The sequence below is a fragment of the Dipodomys spectabilis genome, unplaced genomic scaffold, assembly GCF_019054845.1.
Source record: "Dipodomys spectabilis isolate Male_0828 unplaced genomic scaffold, ASM1905484v1 ptg000125l, whole genome shotgun sequence".
Classification (NCBI taxonomy): Eukaryota; Metazoa; Chordata; class Mammalia; order Rodentia; family Heteromyidae; genus Dipodomys; species Dipodomys spectabilis.
In genome coordinates, this window is record NW_024870802.1 from 9,598,034 (window position 1) to 9,618,504 (window position 20,471).

Below are 20,471 nucleotides of genomic sequence, written 5' to 3' on the forward strand. Positions count from 1 at the left end.
ATGATTTAAAACAAAAATCTAACAGGACTCAATAGCTCCCAAAATTCCACTTTTAAAATGGAGTGCTTATGTATGTAATATTTAATCCATGGTTATATAAGTATAAAAAGCAAAGTTGCATTTGTTGTATTTTCACAAGCATAACCACAGAAGAAAATACTAGGAAGAAATTTTCCAAATTTGGTGGTTATAAATTTCTCTTTTTTGGGGGGGGGAGTATTTTCTTCAAAAACAATATAGTTTTTAAATTTAAAGAATATATAAATAACTACTTATAGTAATATTACTTAGTTTTATATGCTAGTTATCATATACTATTGTATGTAATTATTATATAATAACAATGTTAATATTGTCTATTTTGAAGGGAACAGTACATATAGCAAGGATATTAAACCATTCTATTAAGGCCTTATCCTACAGAGAAATTATTTCTATCCTTACATTGGATATCCAATAACCAAGTCTTTTAAGGGTTAAATTACACTCTGTTCAAATGAGGTTGTGTGTGTGTGTGTGTGTGTGTGTGTGTGTGTGTGTGTATGTATGTTTGTGCATGCGCAAGCGTGTCAATACTGAGGTTTGAACTCAGGTCTAGATCCTTGTCCCTTAGCTTTTTTGTTTATGTTTAGTACTCTACCACTCAAGCTACAGCTATACTTCTAGCTTCTTGGTAGTTAATTTGAGATAAGAATCTTCCAGACTTTCCTGCCTTGGCTGCCTTCAAATTGTGATCCTCCGATCTCAGCCTCCTGAGCAGTTAGGATCACAGGCATTCTATAGTCTCAAGAAATGGAAGATGTTAAGCTGAGGACCGGAATAAGACCTAAGAATAAAACAAGGAAGTAATCTACAATTATTACAGCTGTCCAAAGTACTTGAAATTTAACTAACTGTTATAATTACAATGTCATGTGTTTACAAGATACTCTATGGTTCTCAGGTCATTTTAAACCATGCTGGGGCATTTATTATGCAGAGTATTCTCTGTGTTGAAGTTTAGATACAGCAACTAATGGTCTTAATTCACTGCACTATCTTTTAAAAATGGATCTTAGCTTGGATCTTGGATTTCTGTTCAGACTTAGAATTCAGCAGGAGATCTTTTACTCTGGTAGTTCAAAGCTTTAGGATTATGTAAAAATATCACTAGAAAAGGAGAATAAACTGTAAGTCCATATAGCAGAACTGAATATGATCATGGAATTCACATAATGGATTTTATATTTTAGGCAGCATTCTTCTGGACTACACTTTGCTTTCATTCAGTTACTGTGGTACCTACCTGGCTAGTTACTCTTCTCTCCCAGAATTTGAACTGGCTCTCTGGTAAGTATCAGCCTCCTCCAGCTGCCCTTTTGCTGAGTTCCATTTGAATCTTACCCCAGGTTTGATAAAAGAAAATAGACATAAAAATCTGAAATAAAGAATCACAGAAACAAAAGAAACCCTCGTTGTAAGGGATAATACAGTTGTTATGCTTAGGCATACAACTATATGAAGTGGCATACAACTATATGAAGTGGCATGCCAGTGGCTCACACCTGTCATCCTCGCTGTTCAAGAGTCTGAGATCTGAGACTCTGTGCTTGAAGCCATCCCAAGCAGACAAGTCCATGACTCTTATTGCCAGCTAACCAGAAAAACTCAGAAGTGGAGGTGTGGTTCAAGTGATAAGAGGACCAGCCTTGAGCAGAAAAGCCAAGTAAGAGCACTGAGCCCTGATTTCAAGCCTCAGTACACACACATGCACACACACACACACACACACACACACACACTTATATGAGAACTACATTATTGTCTTTTGTTTCATTTTGGTGGTAATGGTCCTGGTTCTTGAACTAGAGTCTGGGCACTGTCCTTGAGCTTTTTTTTTTTTTTTTTTTTAAAACTCAAAGCCAAAGGTGTTGCTCAAGTGGTAGAACATAGACAGGAGCAAAAAAGCTCAGAGACAGCGCCCAGGCCCTGAGTTCAAGTCACCACACACACACACACACACACACACACACAGACACACACACACACACACACAAGACGGAGGTTTTATGGAGTTGGAGGTATGGCTCAGTTGGTAGAGCACTAGCAAATGAGTAAAAGCATCAGATACCGAGTTTGAGTTCTTATTTCACACCTAAAAAAAAATGAAAAGAAAAGGCCAACTCACTACTACTTGAGCTACAGATTCACTTCTAGCTTTTTGGTGGTTAATTGATTGGAGATGAGTCTCACAGGATTTCCTGCCCAGGCTGACTTCTATCCATGATCCTCAGTTCTCAGCCTCCTAAATAGCAAGGATTACAGATGTGAGCCACCAGCAATGGGCTTATCTTTGAATTTTTATGAACATGATGCAATGCTTCCTTTACAGTAAGGAAAGAATAAAGAGTACAAGTAACAAAAACAATTATAAGTGCATAAAGTTTCATCTTTTCAAAAATAGTTCTTGTAAGTTGTTAGCATGCTTCCTTAACATTGACATTAAGACTGTGTTAGAGTATCGAAGTAATTGTCTTTAGAAACATTGGAACTGTATCCCACACTTGACAGCTTTGTAGGGAATATCTATGAATTAGACACAGCTCTGGTCAGTGCAGGCCAATGTCACTGCTACGTTCGCTCTTCTGTCTATGATATAAACCTCTTCAGAAAGAAATTTGTTTTAATAAAGGAAAGCATAAATTATGAATAATTGAGGATAGCCCTTCACACCAGTATTACTTTAAGAAAAATTATCTTTAAATTCTTGTACAAAGGAGTTGCAATTCAACAAAGCAGTTTATAAATACAATGTACCCTGATCTAGAATTTCATATGCAGGCAATTATATACTATATAGTCTGTTTTGTCTGTTTACTTTCATATAGCCTAATTGTTCTGTAAATTGCTTGTATTATTTATTAGTAGGCATTCCCTGCTAGTGCAAGATATGGGTATAGCAGCTTCTGTAGATCTAGTTACCTACTGATGGATGCACTGGTTTGCTCTGGGGGCTTTCAGAAAGTACTACAAGTTGAGGGGCTTAACCAACAGGTCTGGAGGCACAGGACAGAAAGCCCTTGGAAAAGACAGGCAGGTGCACAAGTTCTGATGGTTCCAAATGCAGTAGACTCTTCTCACCTCTCCTAGGTGCAACATGTGAACATGTAGCACTGAAGAGGAATGAGTACTGGTGTTTGAGATTAAGTTGAATCCTGGCCCTCAAATTTCCAGCTGTGTCATCTTGGGGAGGCCAAACCTGTTTCCTCCTCTGTAAAATCATATCACAATATCTCCTTTAAGAATTCATTAAGTGAGGCTGGGAAGGTAGCTCAGTGGTAGAGTGCATGCCTTGCAATCATGAGGCCCTGGGTTCGATTCCTCAGCACCACATAAACAGCAAAAGCCGGAAGTGGCATTGTGGCTCCAGTGGTAGAGCGCTAGCCTTGAGCTGAAGAGCTGAGGGACAGCGCCCAGGCCCAGAGTTCAGGCCCTATGACCAGCAAAAAAAAAAAAGAATTCATTAAGTACAAATATGCACAGCACCTAACAAGGAGCTACATGGTATTTATTTGTTTAAGTCAGAGGTTCAAAAGTGATGATCTTTGGGCCACAATGTCTGTCTATTTGGGCCATAAAATATTTTTTAATTGAGAGGTTTTAGGAAAAAAAATTATCTCTTTGACCTCTCTCAGCTAGGAGGAACCATGGACCTCTATTACCACAGGGCAACAGCGTGGAAAAGCCCTCAGTGGCTTCACCTATCCTGAACAGGGATTGGTAAAGCCAGAGCTTGTCTTCCTCTTGGTTTTATAAGTAAAGTTTTATTGGAACACAGTCATGCTTATTTATCTACATATAGTCTATGGCTGCTTTTGTTCTTTAAGATCAGAATACTTGTTAGGGACTATATATGTAGACTGCAAAGCTGAAAGTACCATGTGGTCCTTTATAGAGGGAGTTGGCCACCCTCTGACCTAGAAGTATACATTCAGGATGTTTAATTCATTGACCTTAGCTTCCTGGCCTCCATGGACATTAAAATTAATTTAGCTAGTAAATCTTTATCCTTCGGTTTCTGCTGGATAGCAAATGTGTCTCTTCTTAGGCATCTTACAGCACAGAGGGCAAGCCCGACTTCTGTAACTAGGCATTTTGGATAGGTTGAGGCGGGGTTAAGGGTAGACAGTATCTCCCCTGTACCCCATTTATCCCCCTGTGTGTGTTTGTACATCTTAATATTCATGATCACTTCTGTTTAGGAAATCTTGAGTTGGAGAGAGACAAGGGACCAGAAATGACTCTGGGGTGAGAAGAGTCTCTATGAGGTTCTGCACTGGCAGAGGTGCCTCTGGGCCTCATGAATGATCACGAACAGAGCTGGGAGGCAGAGCCCCCTCCTGCCTCTACTCTGGCATTCCAGCTTTTTGGAAGCTCTGAGAACAGTCCTGTGGCATCCTTGGGCGCTGTGTAGAAAGTGAGCGTGAGAATTAGTCCTTCATGAAGTGCTTTGCTGGCAGCAGGGAGGACACAGGAGAGTCGGAAGGTCAATAGGGAGAAGGATTCAAGCTGGTGACAGCAGCTAGCCTGGGAGTATTGGAGCACAGGCTTTTAGTCTCCGTTCTACAAGTCAGACCAGCAGGCACTCACAGGCCAGGATTCAAATCCATAATGGAAACAGGCCCAAGGAAATATTACCTTTATGTTCTAACATCTGAAGAGAGCAGAATTGATTCATACGTTACTTGTATAATTACAAATGGCAGTTCGGAAGAAAATATTTTATAGAAAAGATAAGGGTGTTCTCGTACTTGTAGCTCCATGCTGGGTGTCTGGAACATCTGGAGTCCATGGTCAAGGGAATAAATAGGCTAACTGCTCAGCATCATCACCAGTTTTATCAGAGAAGAGTTTGCTGGCATTCAAATGGTCAGCTCATTCATTCTATACTTAAAAAAATCACCAGGGGAGAACAATGGAAGGAGTGACATCAATCAAGAAGCACTGTACTCAGAACCTAACTTATGGAATTGTCACCTCTTTGGACAACTCCTTTCTAGTTTTTAAAAAATCACCCAGATGGTCCTCATTTTTAAGAAAAAAAAAAGCCTTAAAGTGATCAGATATTTTAGAGCAGAATATTCAAACAGGTTGTATGCATATGGTAAGTTTTGTGTAATCTCCTAATAATAGGACACACAGGAAGAAGAAGAATCTGGTTCCTGTCATAGTTCACTCAGGATTTTATAACAAAATGCCCAGGTGACTGATAACCAAAAGACAGCTTTCCCTGTTTTGGAGAAAGGGAAATTCAAAATCAAGACACCTGTAGCTTTGGCACATCCTGATTGACAGATGCCTTCTCCCAAGTCCTCATGTAGTAGGAGGGAGAGGCTATCTGTAAGGAGTCTTTTTTGCTTTTTTGCTTTTTTTGTCAGTTGTGGGGCTTGAACTCTGGGCCTGGGCGCTTTCCCTCAGCTCTTCAGCTCAAGGCTAGCACTCTACCACTTGAGCCACAGCACCACTTCCAGTTTTCTGGTGGTTAATTGGAGATAAGAGTCTCATGGACTTTCCTGCCCGGGCTGGCTTTGAACCGTGATTCTCAGATCTCAAGCCTCCTGAGTAGCTAGGATTACAGGCATGAGCCCTGGTGCCCAACTTTTTTTCTTTTTGTAAGTCAGGGTAAGGACCTCCTTCTTGAGGACTCTGTTTTCATGTGATTAAAACATTCAGAACACAAATCATACACACACATAGTTAGAAAACAGAATGACTGAACAGAATTTCTAGGTTGGATACAAAGGTGATTAACTTGGCCAGGCGTGGGGCTCACACCTGTAATCCTATCTACTCAGGAGACTGAGACCTGGAGGATCTTGGTTCACAGACAGCTTGAGCAGAAAGTCTTTTGCAAAATAAGAGTCTCTTATCTACAATTAGCCAGAAAAATGCTGTCTTGGAGGCATGACTCAAGTGATAGAGCACCAGATGAACATGGCAGGAAAGTCAAGAAAAAACAAAGGACACGAGGACTTACATTCAAACCCCAGCATTGGCAGTAGAAAATAAGACAAAGGCTAACTTTCCAGAGATATCCATACCACAGTAACTTAAATTGAAATAATCTGTTGGGCAAAACAGCATTTTATGTGTCAGAGTTAAACTCTAACCTATAAAATCACACCCACCTTTATCACTGGGACAACAAAATTACGTTCCATGGGAGTGTCAGGCAGGTTCAAAGCAAGGTACAAAGTTCATTTTTTGTTTCTAGGGGTATACTGGGAAATGTTTTCCAATATACTATGAGAAATTGTTCTTTTTTTCCCCCCAAGCTTGATTTTTTTTTTATTATTGTTCTTACAACTACATGTCCAAATTTATGTAGTTGGTGAGTTGCTGGTTGGGGTTCAAACCTGAAGGACTTAGTTTTTTAAGACCTTTTAGGATCTGTGTCACACAGGGAGCACTTAGCAGGGGCACCTTATCTAATCCGGGTGCACTGAGATGGTCAGGAAGTGTTTCTTGGACAGGGGAGGTAATGTTTAAGTGATAACCTGCATTATTTTGCTAGAACGGTTGCAAAAAGTGTAGGTGGCTTAAACAATAGAAATTCATTGTCCCCAGGTCTGAAGACAAGAATCCCAAAACCAAGGAATTAAGGGGGTGGTGCCTTCTGTAGATTGTGAGAAAGGATCTGTTCCATGCCTCTCACCAGCTTCTGCTGGCCTGTGGAAAATCATTGTCGATCTTGGCCTAGAGCTGTTCCGCCCATTATCTGTATCTTCAGCTTCACATGGAATTTTGCCTGTGTGTATGGCTCTGTCTCCTAATGTCTCCTTTTTTTATATGGACACCTGTCATGTTGGATTAAGGTCCAATCTCATTTTTTTAAACTTTTTACCCTGTTTCCAAATACAATATTAGGGATAAGGGCATCATCCATGGATGAACAGGGCTCAATTTACTCCGCATCAGTATCTAAAAGCTGAGGAGCAATTGGCCTTGAGAAGAGTTGAAAGAGCAGGAGTCCAAGCAGGAGCATGGCATGTGCAAAGGCTGTGGGTCCTGAGAACACATTGGGTTTTGATTAAGAGGTGATTAAGAGGGAAAAGAAACTAGCCACAAGAGAGGCAAATCTGGAGGGGATAGTCTAAGGCTGCTGATGAAAAGGCTTATAAATAGATGGCCTTGATCAGCCAAACCAGGACACCTCTGTGCGTTGAAGAGGGTTGCTGTTATTCATTAGTGTAGAGTGACAGACCTAAACATAAGTTCTCCTGGACATATTAGCAAGCAGGTGAATTGGGGGAGGGAGAGGTAACCCTACATATAAGCCATGCTGAAGGAACATCATTTATCCTAAAGGCAATCAGAAGCTATTAAAAGGTTTTAAGCAGGGATGTGACATCAACCAGGTGTCCTGTGGAAGCTATATTAGAGGAAACTAAATGTAGACTTCAGATTGGAGGCTGTGATGGTACAGAAGGGAGATAGATGATTGTAGTGTAGGCTGGGAGTGGAGATATTTGGGAGGTGTTTAGAAGGTAGGATCAAAAGACGTGGTAACTGAATGTAGAATGTGCAGCTGATGGAGATGGATGCATTCAGGGTTAAACCTAGAGTTTTGACTTGAAAACTTGAGGGACATTTGTTAAGAAAAATATTGAAGGAAAACTGAACATAGTAGTACACACCTGTAATTCCAGCACTCAGGAGGCTGAGGTGAGAGGATTATAAATTCAAAGTCCAATCTGAGCTACATAGTAGGATTTTTGTCTTTAAAAATCGGTAACAAGGGGCTGGGAAGGTGGTTCAGTGGTAAAGCGCTTGCCTTGCAATGCATGAGGCCCTGGGTTCCATTCCTCAGCACCACATAAGCAAAAAGAAAAATAAAAGCCGGAAATGGCGCTGTGGCTCAAGTGGTAGAGCGCTAGCCTTGAGCTGAAGAGCTGAGGGACAGCGCCCAGGCCCAGAGTTCAGGCCCCACGACCGGACCCCCCCCCCCCAAAAAAAAAATCAGTAACAAGCCAGGCACTGGTAGCTCACGCCTGTAATCCTAGCTACTTAGAAGGCTGAGATCTGAGGATCATGGTTCAAAGCCAGCCTAGGCAGGAAAGTCCGTGAAACTCTGATCTCCAATAAGCCACCAGAAAACTGGCGCTGTAGCTCAAGTGGTAGAGTGCTAGCCTTGAGCTGAAGAGCTTAGGGACAGCGCTCAGTTCAAGCCCCATAACCGACAACCCCCCCCCACAAAATCAATAACAAAAGGAAGGAAAAGAGGAGAAGGTGGGAGGAAGAGAGGGGGGAAAAAAGAGAAGAAAATAAAGGAATAAAAAAAATTATTGAGGGTATGTGAGGAAGGAAGTTGAAGGAAGCAGTGGAAAAGATGAGATAAGGGTCAAGCTAAATTTACAGTGTCTAAAATAAGTGGAGATGTCTACTGGGTCATTGTCCTAGCAGTTGGGATTTAGGTTCACTAGCTGTAATAGAAATTGAAATCACAAACATGGTGTCCTTCACAGCCAGTCACTGGATGTCAGGTGCCCACGGATAGCATGGTGGGTCCTTGGTTACTGTGACAGCTCTCCCACTTTCCTGTTACCCTATGTTGTTGTCATCTCTAGTCTAAAATGTTGTATCACCCATGTGTGTTGGGGAGGCAGAAAGGAGGATGAGTGAGGACACAGACTTCCTTGGAAAGCTGCATGTGCCACTGGACAGTCATCTTAGTTCCTATGTCCCAAGCAGCCCAAGCTTTAGTTAAATCCATCCAGGACTGATAAGAGTTGCCCAGTATCTGAGGCAGAAAGTCAAAGGATGAGGGAACCAAAGATCCCAGGGAGAGAACTGCTGTTGCGGAGAATGAGGCATTGGTGAGGGGGGGTGGAAGCCAGTGGGAGCAGGAGGGGGCTGAGACAGGCTCGTAAACATCAGGCCGTTTCCTAATGGCAGCTCTGCTGGCTACCTGAAATGCGGGTTGCTTCCTTTACATTCTCAGTTTTTCTTTCCACTCATCAGAGTCCTTAGCTCACAAGAGGGCTGAACGATGGCCTCGCACATGAGTAATATTTTACACCAAATGTAGAAGGCTACCGTTTTCAAATGAATGATAAAAAAGTGAAAAAGCCTCAGATGGCGGGAGGTAGGCCCAGCAGGAGGAGGGCTCACAAACTGAGTGAATGGGCTGAGCTTGATGGACATAGTTTATTGGCATGGATGAAAACAGAACATGGAAACCTGCTGAAATTGTTTAAGAAGAAGGAGTGGGATGGGGGGAAGTAGTAGAGAGGGTGAAGTTGATCGGGATATGTTGTTTATATGTATGGAAATGTTAGAGTTAAATCCCTCTTGGACAAGTAATGTATGCTAAGAATAATTAAATCAGATACCATTTATTTTAAAAAGTCTCAGGAAAGCTGGGCACCCGTGGCTCACACCTTTCATCCTAGCTACTCAGGAGGCTGAGATTTGAGGATCAAAGACAGCCCAGGCAGGAAAAGCCATGAGAGTCTTACTTCCAATTAATAATACTTCCAATTAATCATCAGAAAACCAGAAGTGCTGCTGGGGCTCAACTGGTAGAGTGCTCACCTTGAGCTAAAGAGCTCAGGGACAGCACCCAGGCTGAGAGTTCAAGCCCCACAACCAAAAAAACCAACCAACCAAAAAAAAAAAAAACCCCACAAAACCTCAGTAAATAAGCAACTGGTATCAGTGAGTACAGGAAACCCTGATCCATATGGAATACTAAGCCTAGTGCTTAGAGATTTAGACTCAACATAGGGTTTTCAGAAAATGTTATAATATATTCTATTTTCTAGTTTTGTCTGAATTTCAATTGAATAAGGAGGACAAAATGACCTTTGGTGAAGTATATGATGTCATAATTTTTTTTAAATATGTAATATTCTGTGTCCTAGAGGGACTCAGTTAAGCATACTTATGAATAAATATGATGTTAATATAATTAAGTCTATAAATTGTATCATAAATATGTCCCAATTTGTGTAAATTATCTTAATGAGATAAATATTCACAATACCATAAAATTTAACTCATTAATTTTCCCCTCAATGCTCTTTTCCTCTAAGGAACTGGGAATTAAATGTCATTTTGTGCAAGAAATCACAGCTTGGTTTGGATATGAGCCAGATGACTTTCAACCCCATGAACTGGCACCAACTGTGCTTATCAAGTTCAAGTTCAGTGAGCGTGTGGACCATTGAAAGAAGCAACCAGGAGCATTATTTAAAAGCAAAGTAGGAGATTTTGCTACTATAAAATGTCAATGTGAACGTGATAGCTATCCATTTGCATTCATGTAATGGGGTGGGGTTAACTTAATAAGATTAAGTAGATTTGTACACATGTATATACATACAGCTCATACTAAGGTATAACATCTTTCTAGGTCTATAATTACCTAGAGCAATTGTTGGCAATTCAGATAGATTCTCATTGACATGAGTTCCGGATAAATTTCATTTAAATATCAAATCCTCAAGAGAGCTTTTTCCAACATGGTTTGATTTTGCAAAAGTAGGCATATTCTTGCTATTTTAAAAGATGACTTTTGTGCTGGATGCCAGTGGCTCATGCCTGTAATCAGAGCTACTCGGGTGATTGAGTTCTGAGGATTATGGTTCAAAGCCACTCCAAGCAAGAAAAGATGCGAAACTCTTATCTCAAATTACCCAACAAAAAGCTGGAAGTAAAGCTGTGGCTCAAGTGGTAGAGTATTAGCTTTGACTAAAAAGGCTTTGGGACAGTGCCTGGGCTCTGAGTTTAATCCCTAAGACCAGCACACACATACACAAACAAAAAAAGATAACTGTTGTATCAAAGTGACATTTGTGCTTATGTCTTTAATGCCTGGGTAAAAAGCTCAGAAATAAAAAAGCGTTACATATTAAAAAATGTGTTTCAGATCAGAGTGTATAAGTCAGCTTCATTATCAGCAAACAAGAGTAGTTGCTCAGCAGAGTGATGGGGGTTGCTTATTTAAAAAGGAAAACGTATGCTAGGCACTGGTGGCTTATACCTGTGATCTTAACTACTCAGGAGGATGAGCTCTGGAGGACTGTAGTTTGAAGCCAGTATGGGTAGTAAAGTCTATGAGACTCCCATCTCCAAAGTAATCAGCAAAAAGTTGGGCTACAGGCATGTGTCAAGTGGTAGAGTATCAGCCAAGCCAGCAAGCCAAGGAAGCACAAGCCCTTGAGGTCAAACTCTGGTTCCAACAAAGAAAAAAATGAGTCAAAGAGAAATGGTCAGTAATAGTAATATTTGATTATAGGTGCCTTTGTTGTGAAAGAGTTTAAAGACTCAAAATGCCACCAAACTGCCCATTTTCAGTCTCCTCCACAAAGTCAAAGGCCAAGTTGTTGGACAGGCATACCCTTAATATTTTAAGTTTTTTTTAAAAAAAATTATTGCCTTTAGCAAAATGTAAAGCCAGTTCTTAATAATTTTTCAGACTGGAGAAACCTAAAATCTCAAGATCATTCTTACAAGAACTCATCAAATACCCAAATCTCTCTCTAGTCAGAGTTGACAACATTGTGTCTTTTAACAAGGTCAACGAAGTCCCTACTTGATTATTGACCACATCTATGTCTTCCTTTGCTCCTCTCCAGTCTACTACTCTAGTTCTGAATGTTGACTTACATGATTTTTTTCTATAAGCTAAGAAAGTAAGAGAGACACTGAGTAAATTGTCTGATTCATTAAGCAATCAGGATTAAAAAAAACAGTTAAGCTTCACATTTAAGTTGGTTTATGTGATCATTTTCCAAAATTATTTATCATCCATAAAACACAGACAAGGAGGTTGGGGATATAATGAATGAAGTCATGAATTTAGCTCACCTTTACGACCATATGGACTACTACATGGTGTTTGAAGATGAATTATTGGCAGCAGAAATCACAAAGGTAGCTGAATATGGCATACATAAATGTTGACTTTTTTTTGGTGCCAGTACTAGGAGTTGAACTCAGGGCCAGAGTGCTATCTCTCATCTTTTTTTGCTCAAGACTATCACTCTTATCCCTTGAGCCACACCTCCAATTTCTTTTGGTGTTGAATTGGAGATAAGAGTCTCTAAAAGTTTTCTACCTGGGATGGATTTGAATCACCTTTGATCTCAACCTCCTGAGTAGCTATGATTATAGAAATTACCTCTTGGTACCAGCTTTATTGATTTTAACTCATAGTTTTTTAATATTTAAATTAATTGTGAACATTTAAAATTTGAGACAATTCTCGTAAATAATCCAGATTATAGTATTAAATTAAAATTTTGGAACCAAAATTCTCATGTCTAGAACCCTCTTGGTTGCAAATAGTTGGTACCTGCAAACTTTAACTTCCTGATTGGTTACAGTCCTTATCCCCCAAATTATCTGCCTGATCTCCCATCAACATTCAACTTTACAAGTTCCTGCCTGGAACAATTTGATAATCCTTGTACACCTAATTTATAACTATTCACAATGTGTCCTATTAAGACATATTTTAAGACCTCCTATGCGGTTTTTATGTTTTTGTGTTGCAACATCTTTCCACCTGTGTACCACTAATATGCAGCAGCTATGCCAGTAATTAGTTTCTGTTAATCCAGTTTTTCTGATGTCTTTTTTTATTCCAGGTCAGTAAAGCTACCTCAAGAAGATGGGACATTTTTTAATGAAACAGATATACTTTTCCCTAGTTCGTTGCTCAAGGATCCTGTCTATGGGCCTGTGATGCCCCTGTCTGCCATTGCTGGGCTAGTAGGTGAAGAGGCAGAAACTTTCAGGGTAAGTGATTGCATTGTTGGCCTAAGGGGTGGAGGTCTAGGAAGTATGACCTCACTTGATTGTTTATGAGCCATTGAAGATAGGGAGTACAAGATTTTTAATACATGTTAGCTATGGCAACTACAAGCAACCTCCAGACTTTTGAGTTTGGAAGGCTAGAGGATTATGGCAGGAATGGGAAGCCCAGATGTGTTTTCAGTTTTGGACACACTGAAGTCAAGGGGCCAGGAAGCATCAGGTAGAGATGCTGGGTGGAAGTTAGCAAGAAGAGCCAGGGTGAGAAGATAGGTTCATAAGGCACAATCAGTAAGGGCAAAGTGATAAATATTGACAGTGGGATGTTCAGTAGGAGGACCAGGCACAGAGTAGCAGGGCAAGACCCTGCAGGTAAAGAGCATTATTCTTTGAGCCTATGGGTCTATGTTATGCTGATGTTCATGTTAAGCTCTAAACAGATGCTTTAAAACACTGCAGAGGATGAAGCTATACATGTTTTTAAAAATCCAATTTGATTATTGGCTTATTAAGAAAAATCTATGTGACAAGCAAAAGAACAGATTCAAGCCCTTAATATTTCCCTAATAGATGGCAATGATTTGCTTTCTTGAGTTATAGAAAAAGACCCATTTTATAGTCTTGGAAAGGTGGACCACACATAACCGCAAGGGGGCAGCAACGTAAAAACAGATGATCCACCAGGTTGCCACTCTTCTTTAGTAGTTGGTGCTTAGAACTCCTAATTTTTGCGTCCTAAGTCTTTTCTGCTGCAGTAAATTTCTGTAAGAGCCTTGCCTTTCATGTATTGTACCAACATGATAAGTTATACATAAAACATTGAAGATTCGGGCAAATTGTTCTTGCCATTTTGGAAAATGCTGTGATGTATTCCTTTAAACACATATGGAATTACCATTTTTTAAAAAAATGCATATAAGAGTAAATGTCTTTACTTCTTAGGATATTTCTCTCGGTACATTTTAACCATTTTCCTGAGTCAGAAATTTAATGTAAGAAGTCTGGAAATGTGGCTTAGTGGTAGAATGCTTGCCTAGCATGCATGAAGCCCTGGGTTCGATTCCTCAGCACCACATAAACAGAAAAAGCCAGAAGTGTTTCTGTGGCTCAAGTGGTAGAGTGCTAGCCTTGAGCGCAGGAAGCTCAGGGACAGTACACAGGCCCTGAACTCAAGCCCAGCACTGGCTTAAAAAAAAGGAAGAAAAAGAAAAAAATTAATATTAGAGAATGACAACCCAAATCACACTGGGAATATTAATGAAGGAATGTACTTTCCATTTAAGTTGGAAATTAATTTCCCGCTAGTTTATCTTTTTGTTTTATAGGGAAATAAGGTGGAAGAAATAGCTAACAGATTAATTGTTATACAATAAATTTGAGATTATAACCAAAGATAGATCTCAATGTCTTGATTTCATCACCATCTTTACATGTTCTGTCTTGGACTTGGGTACAATGGCAAAGCAAGCAGTAATGACTTGGTCTATGCAAGAGACTTGCAAATTGGTAAGATGAGACTTTTATGAGATTGCAAACATGAAAACAGCCCTTTATCTTTCTTGTAGCTAATGCTAGAAGGGCACATTATGGGCCTATAAATAGGCCTGAGAAACATTACACAATTTATTTAAGAAATTAAAAACATAGTCCGTTGTGGAGTGGGGAAAATCAAAGGCAGATGTCATATGGGCAGTAACTGCATCCAAAATGATGAATTTAATCTCAAAGGTCCAAGTTCCTTTATCACTCATTTCCTAAATAGACATATCTCAAGTATCCCTACACATATTTGCAAATTTCTATTTTCTAAGGAAGTACTAAATTGGAATCTAATTTTTTCTTGACAAAAATGTTTGTGATCCTAGAAGTAGGAGGTAGTATGTTTAGCAAATAGTTTTAAAATTCTCTGAATTGAAATTGTCTGCCCACAGAATCCATATAATATCAAATTTCTTTTTAAATTATAAGTTACATGTTTATTAAAGAAGATAATACAAGGGCAAACTCACATTTGTCTTAAATAGGACAGAAAGACCATATACACATCCAGAAAATTCCAAGTTTTAATCCTCTCATTCTGTTTCATATGCACAGATTCATTGCTGTTGGGAGAACCGGATTGGTAATGGGGTTCTTTGTTTTATGGATTTTTAAAAACCGATTTTGAGATCCAGGCATCATAATATAGGAGGATCTCAAGTTTAAAGCCAGCCTAAGTGACACAGCAAGACCCTATCTCAAGAATAAAAGAAGATTCTGCCATCAAATTTCTTTTTTTTGTATGTTTTATAGCAGAAGATTAAATGTTACCATGAGAAGTTTTAAATAATGGTGACTTAGTGAATAACTCTTTTCCCTAAGATCCACCCTTCTGTCAGACACCATAGGAATGTCATTAGTTAGTAGAAGTTTTAACCTTTTGGGGAGTTTTGCCTTTAAAAAAATTAGAGTTCGCCGGGCACCAGTGACTCACGCCTGTAATCCTAGCTACTAAGGAAGCTGAGATCTAAGGATCACGGTTCAAAATAAGCCTGGGCAGAAAAGTCTGTGCGAGTCTTATCTCCAATAAACCACTATAAAACTGGAAGTGGTGCTGTGGCTCAAGCGGTAGAGCACTCACTTTGAACTGAAGAGCACAGGGACAGTGCCCAAGCCCAGAGTTCAAGCCTCACAACCGACAAAAAAAAAATTAGACTTCATTAGGTGGTCACCCAATATATATATATAATATATATGTATATATATTATGTAGATAAACTATTCAAGTTATGCCACAATGTCTGGTATATAGCCAACACCCAGTACATATTTTCTGAGCTGTCAGTTATACAATAACTTTAGAACCTGGTAAAAATACTTAGCAGAGCCACACTTGTCACTCTCTTGAATCTACAAGCTTTTCATAGATTAAAACAGTAGCTATATTACCAAATAACTGGGTATTTATTAGAAGGCTGGCATGCACAGATCTGGGTGTTTTGAACAAAGACCTAAGTATTTGTACAGTATAGGTTCACCAGAACCCTGGGCCTGCTTGCCCTGCTTTGCTTTCCAGCAGTCACATTCCCTCTATTCCACATCATCACTTTCTACTATTTCCTTCATCAGATGTAAGCTCTGTGAAGGAATGGATTTTTTATTTTATTTATTTTTGTATTTATTTTGGCCAGCCTGGGGCTTGAATTCAAGGCCTGGGTACTGCCCCCAAGGCTCTCTTGCTCAAGGCTAGCACTCTACCACTTGAGCCATAGTGCCACTTCTGGCTTTTTCTGTTTATGTAGTACTGAGGAATTGAACCCAGGGTTCATGCATGCTAGGCAAGCACTGTGCCACTAAGCCACTTTCCCAGCCCCATGGATATTTTTAATCTGTTTTTTTGCTGTTATACTCCTATGCCTAGAACCTTGTCTAGACTATAGTAAATGTCTAATAACATTTTGTTCAAGGAATGAATGCCTGAGTAAAACAAGGAAATAAGCATGGAACTCTTAAGGAATGTAAGAATTCTATGAATTGGAACAATAGCTTACCAGAAATGCTTTCTGTATCAATGAATACAAGGATGCCTTAAAGAAAACAAAGGCATTGTGTCGGGTCCAGTGCCACTCTAAATAGTACAGCTTAGTGGAATGATCAGGTACTGCTGAGCATTCTAACGCCACACAGCATAGCTACCGCCGACCCACATTAGATGGATCACAGTGCTCTGAAGAGAGTCGACCCTTCAGTCCCTTTGTGAGCTGATTAAGCAGTCTACAGCCCCACCTACCTCCCACCCAAGTGACTCCTGCAAATGCTCTTAGCCACATTATGACTTTCTTAGGCTTAAGATACTGAAAAAGTCCACAAAGAAATAGTTTAGAACTTGTTACTCAAAACTATCACGAGGATCTGACTGCAGAAGAGCTCTGACTGTGTTGGCAGGGGCGTCTTCTTTTTTTTCTTAATGAATTAGAATGGAGCAGAAATGGTATGAGGAAGAAGTTCACTTAGCTGTTGGCAAATGGCAGGTCCAATGGATTTTTTTTTTAATTTTTATTTTTACCACAGGCATCCGTTTCTTTTTGGTGTTGTTTTGAGTGAGTGCTTCTCCGATTCTTCCCTGTATTTGCTGTCTTAACACAAGGTTATTTTCTCTCCAAAGCCAAAAGATGATGTGTATCCTTTGCTTCACCCCACTATGCATTGCTGGACTCCAACAAGTGACTTGTATGTGGGCTGTGAGGAGGGTCATCTCCTGATGATTAACGCAGAGACCTTGAAGGTGACAGTGCTGCAGAAGAGGGAAGACGCAACGCTATTGGGTGAGACAAAGTTCTGCAACACCTCCCATGAATGCAGTTGTGCGTACACTTGAAGATGGCTGTCTGGAGACATCTCCTCCTTCCCTCTATCCTCTGCTTATTTACCAAGTTCCTATGGATGCTTCCTACTGCTAGCTATTGCTAGCTCTTCCCATAATATGTTTGTTCTATTTCATCAACTAGTCACACCTTTTCCTGTCCCCCCATTCCTTCAATCCCTTTCTTCTTGACCGTTGTTTGTTTTACTTTCAGCTGCCATCTTGAAAATGACCTATGTGCTACCTGACTGGATTTCAGAGAGAACCTGATCTATTACTCTCCCTTAGACCCACTGTCCGTCTCTGATCTCAGGGTGTAGCCACAGTGTGGCTAGGGTCACAAGGGCCAATATCCACTCACTAGAGGTTAATGTTGATTCTTTGAGGAGGGAGCCCAGTGCCAGGGTCCCCGAACTTTTCCAATGCCCTCTTCATTCCAGTTACTCATGAACTTTATGCATCAACCTCTGTAACAACACCAGAACTGACTTTAGCACACCTGACCAAACCAGGCAGCTTATCCCGGCCCATCTGCCCATTTCCTTCTTCTTTTCTTCCTCTCCCTCCCTCCCCCTCTTCCTCCCTCTTGCTCCCTCCTTTTCTCCCTCTCTTTGTCTCTCTCTCCCTCTCCCTTCCTCCTCCTCCCCCCTTCTTTCCCCTCTCTCAGTGCCAGTATTGAGTCTCTTTTTTGGTACAAATAGAGGGCCTCATGTTTTCACCTAGCTTTTTCACCCAAAGCTGGTACTTTACCACTTGAGCCACACCTCTACTTCCAGTTTTTTTCTGGTTAACTGGAGATGAGTCTCTTTGATTTGTCTGCCCGGGCTGCCCAGGATACTCAGATCTCAGTCTCCTGAGTAGCTAGGATTGATTCCAGGTTTAAGTCATCTGTGTCCAACCTTCTTGCCCTTTATCTACCTGCCCATTTCCAACACAGAAGTCAAAGGCTGAACTACCTTGATCTCAATCCCTCCTTATTCTGGTCCTATTTTCTCCCTTACCATTAGTTCCTATCCTTCCCTAGTATTAGCTTTCTCATCTAGGGACTATTCCTTCCTTTCAGTGCACAAACATACCTCCTCACTGGTTCCTTTGCTCAGCTCAGATACCTCCCCTTCCAGCGTAACCTCCCTACCTGCAATGGGTCTTGTCTGCTCCCTAACCATTGCCTGATCCATACTTCCTCACCATTTTCTCTGACTGCCAGCCACCCTGGGCAGAGGTGGGCCTCCCTCTAATCCAGCATAGGCAGTGCCAGCCCTCTGAAGACTCTTTATATTTTTCTGGCTGCAGCATCTCCCACTCCAAACTCTCAAAAATTTCTCATTCTTCCTGTGCTGACTCTATAAATTTTATTGGTTGTCTTTTATAGTTACCCATGTCTGGGATGCTGCTGTCTTTCTTGTTACGTGTGGAGCCCACCTAGCCTTGCCCCAACCTTTGGTGCAATTAGATGCCCCTGTCTGGAGTTGGGTGTGCTCCTCTTCTTCACTGGGGCCTCACGTATGTCTGTGGTCATCTGTCTGTCTGCCCTATTAATCAGCAGCAATCTGAGGGCATTCTGAATGGCTGGGTTTTTTTGCTCTGAAATCTAATCTTAGATATTATTACACAATGAGCTAACACCTACAACTGTTTGTACATTGAATTTTTAAATTGTGTTGCTCATTTCCAAATTCCTATCCATACTTTACATCTACAATCTAGCACATTTTACACAATTTAGAACTTAATCACACATTGTCTTATTTTGTTCACTATTTCTTTGCTGAATCCTATTACAAATATGTGCTTTCAAGCACATATTGATCAAGCCTCTACACTATGGAAGATACAAAGCAAGGTGCATTCAAGGTTACATCCATGACAACTGCATTGCCACATAATTTCCATTCTTAAGAGACTTAGGTTGTAGTAATGCCAAAAGATAAATAATTAACAGACAGGAAGTTTAACATGAGTATGATTTCATTAAGAGAGAATCATATAGCATTGGAGGGGTTCAGATGAGAGAAGACATCCAAAACTAAGTCATCTTGAAAGTGGCAGTTGGACTGGCTTTTAGGAAAGGGGTTCACAGGCAGAAATGTGGGTGAGTGGAGTTTTTTTTGTCGGTAGTAGGGCTGGAACTCTGGGCCTGGGCACTGTCCCTCAGCTCTTCAGCTCAAGGCTAGCACTCTACCACTTGATCCACAGCACCACTTCCAGCTTTTTCAGTTTATGTGGTGCTGAAGAATTGAACCCAGGGTCCCTCATGCATGCAAAGCAAGCACTCTACCACTGAGCCTCCTTCCCAGCCCAAGAGTGAGTGGAATCTTGACATGGTATCTGTATGGCCAAGTAAACATGGGATGGATAAGGAACAAGAACTGAACTAGTTTGTCTGGATCATTGTTACAAAAGAACATAGGGTCATCTTACCATATCTCACTTGTCATATCTAGCCAAAGCATTTGTACTTTCTTCACCTGATCATGGACAGATATAAAAAAGTACTGAATGTGGATGACCCTCCCATTGGAATTGTGCTTTAGCAAATTAATTTAGCCACAGTTTCAGAATAAACTTAGATAAATAGGTGACTATAAGTAGCAAGCACCTAGACCAGGCAAGGAGCTCTAAAAACCTAGATTCCAATGGCACTTAGATTGGAGAAGAAGGGATTGCTGGGAAATGAGCACTCCAGTGTACCACTTAGCATAGCACCCAGCAAAATGTCAGACACAAAGTATGCAGTAAATATTTGAGCCTTTGTAATTCTCATTGCTTGTCTACATAAGAAGACACTATACTTTTTATATTTCCCTAAGGATGATATTAATAACACATGATCTTATGGAAAAGTTTTCCCCTTTTTACTGTTGTTTCTACCTCTGTGCTTTAACTTGTTAATATATAAACTTACATGTCACAAAATGCATACCTCTTTAGTATATTGCTTGATAATAGTAGTATGGTTTTGGTGTGTTGGGTTTTTGTACCTCAGCTTCTTCAAACCTCTCACAATACTTTCCTAAAAAGTGGAATATACCCACCATCTAATTCTTAATGTTAGTTGCATAGATCTGATGGTTCTGAAATTCAAAACAACTTGTTTCATTAATATAGTGAATGTTACTAAGCAGTTTTGATTATTCATTGGTATATTGTTCTTCTAATCATGTTATATCTATTTTTTCTTTTCCAAGAGGATGGAGTAAAACTTATCAGTCCAAGCATCTTGGTATATCAGAAGGATGGCATCATTGCTTCTGGAATTGTAATGTATCTTATTTTCAAAGTGAATTACTTTCATGAAAAAACACAATTTCCATGTATTGCCAGTTACCAT

At 40.2% G+C, this 20,471-nt stretch overlaps 1 protein-coding gene across 1 annotated transcript in view; it reads left to right on the plus strand.

Moving 5' to 3' along the window:
* Nucleotides 1-20,471, plus strand: part of Cfap43 (cilia and flagella associated protein 43) — a 74,806-nt gene that overhangs the window by 4,204 nt on the left and 50,131 nt on the right. Inside the window, exons 3-7 of the mRNA XM_042689407.1 lie at nt 1,233-1,329; nt 10,074-10,241; nt 12,633-12,783; nt 16,943-17,102; nt 20,329-20,399. Coding sequence (XP_042545341.1) covers nt 1,233-1,329; nt 10,074-10,241; nt 12,633-12,783; nt 16,943-17,102; nt 20,329-20,399 — 647 coding nt within the window. The remainder of the gene's footprint in view (nt 1-1,232; nt 1,330-10,073; nt 10,242-12,632; nt 12,784-16,942; nt 17,103-20,328; nt 20,400-20,471) is intronic.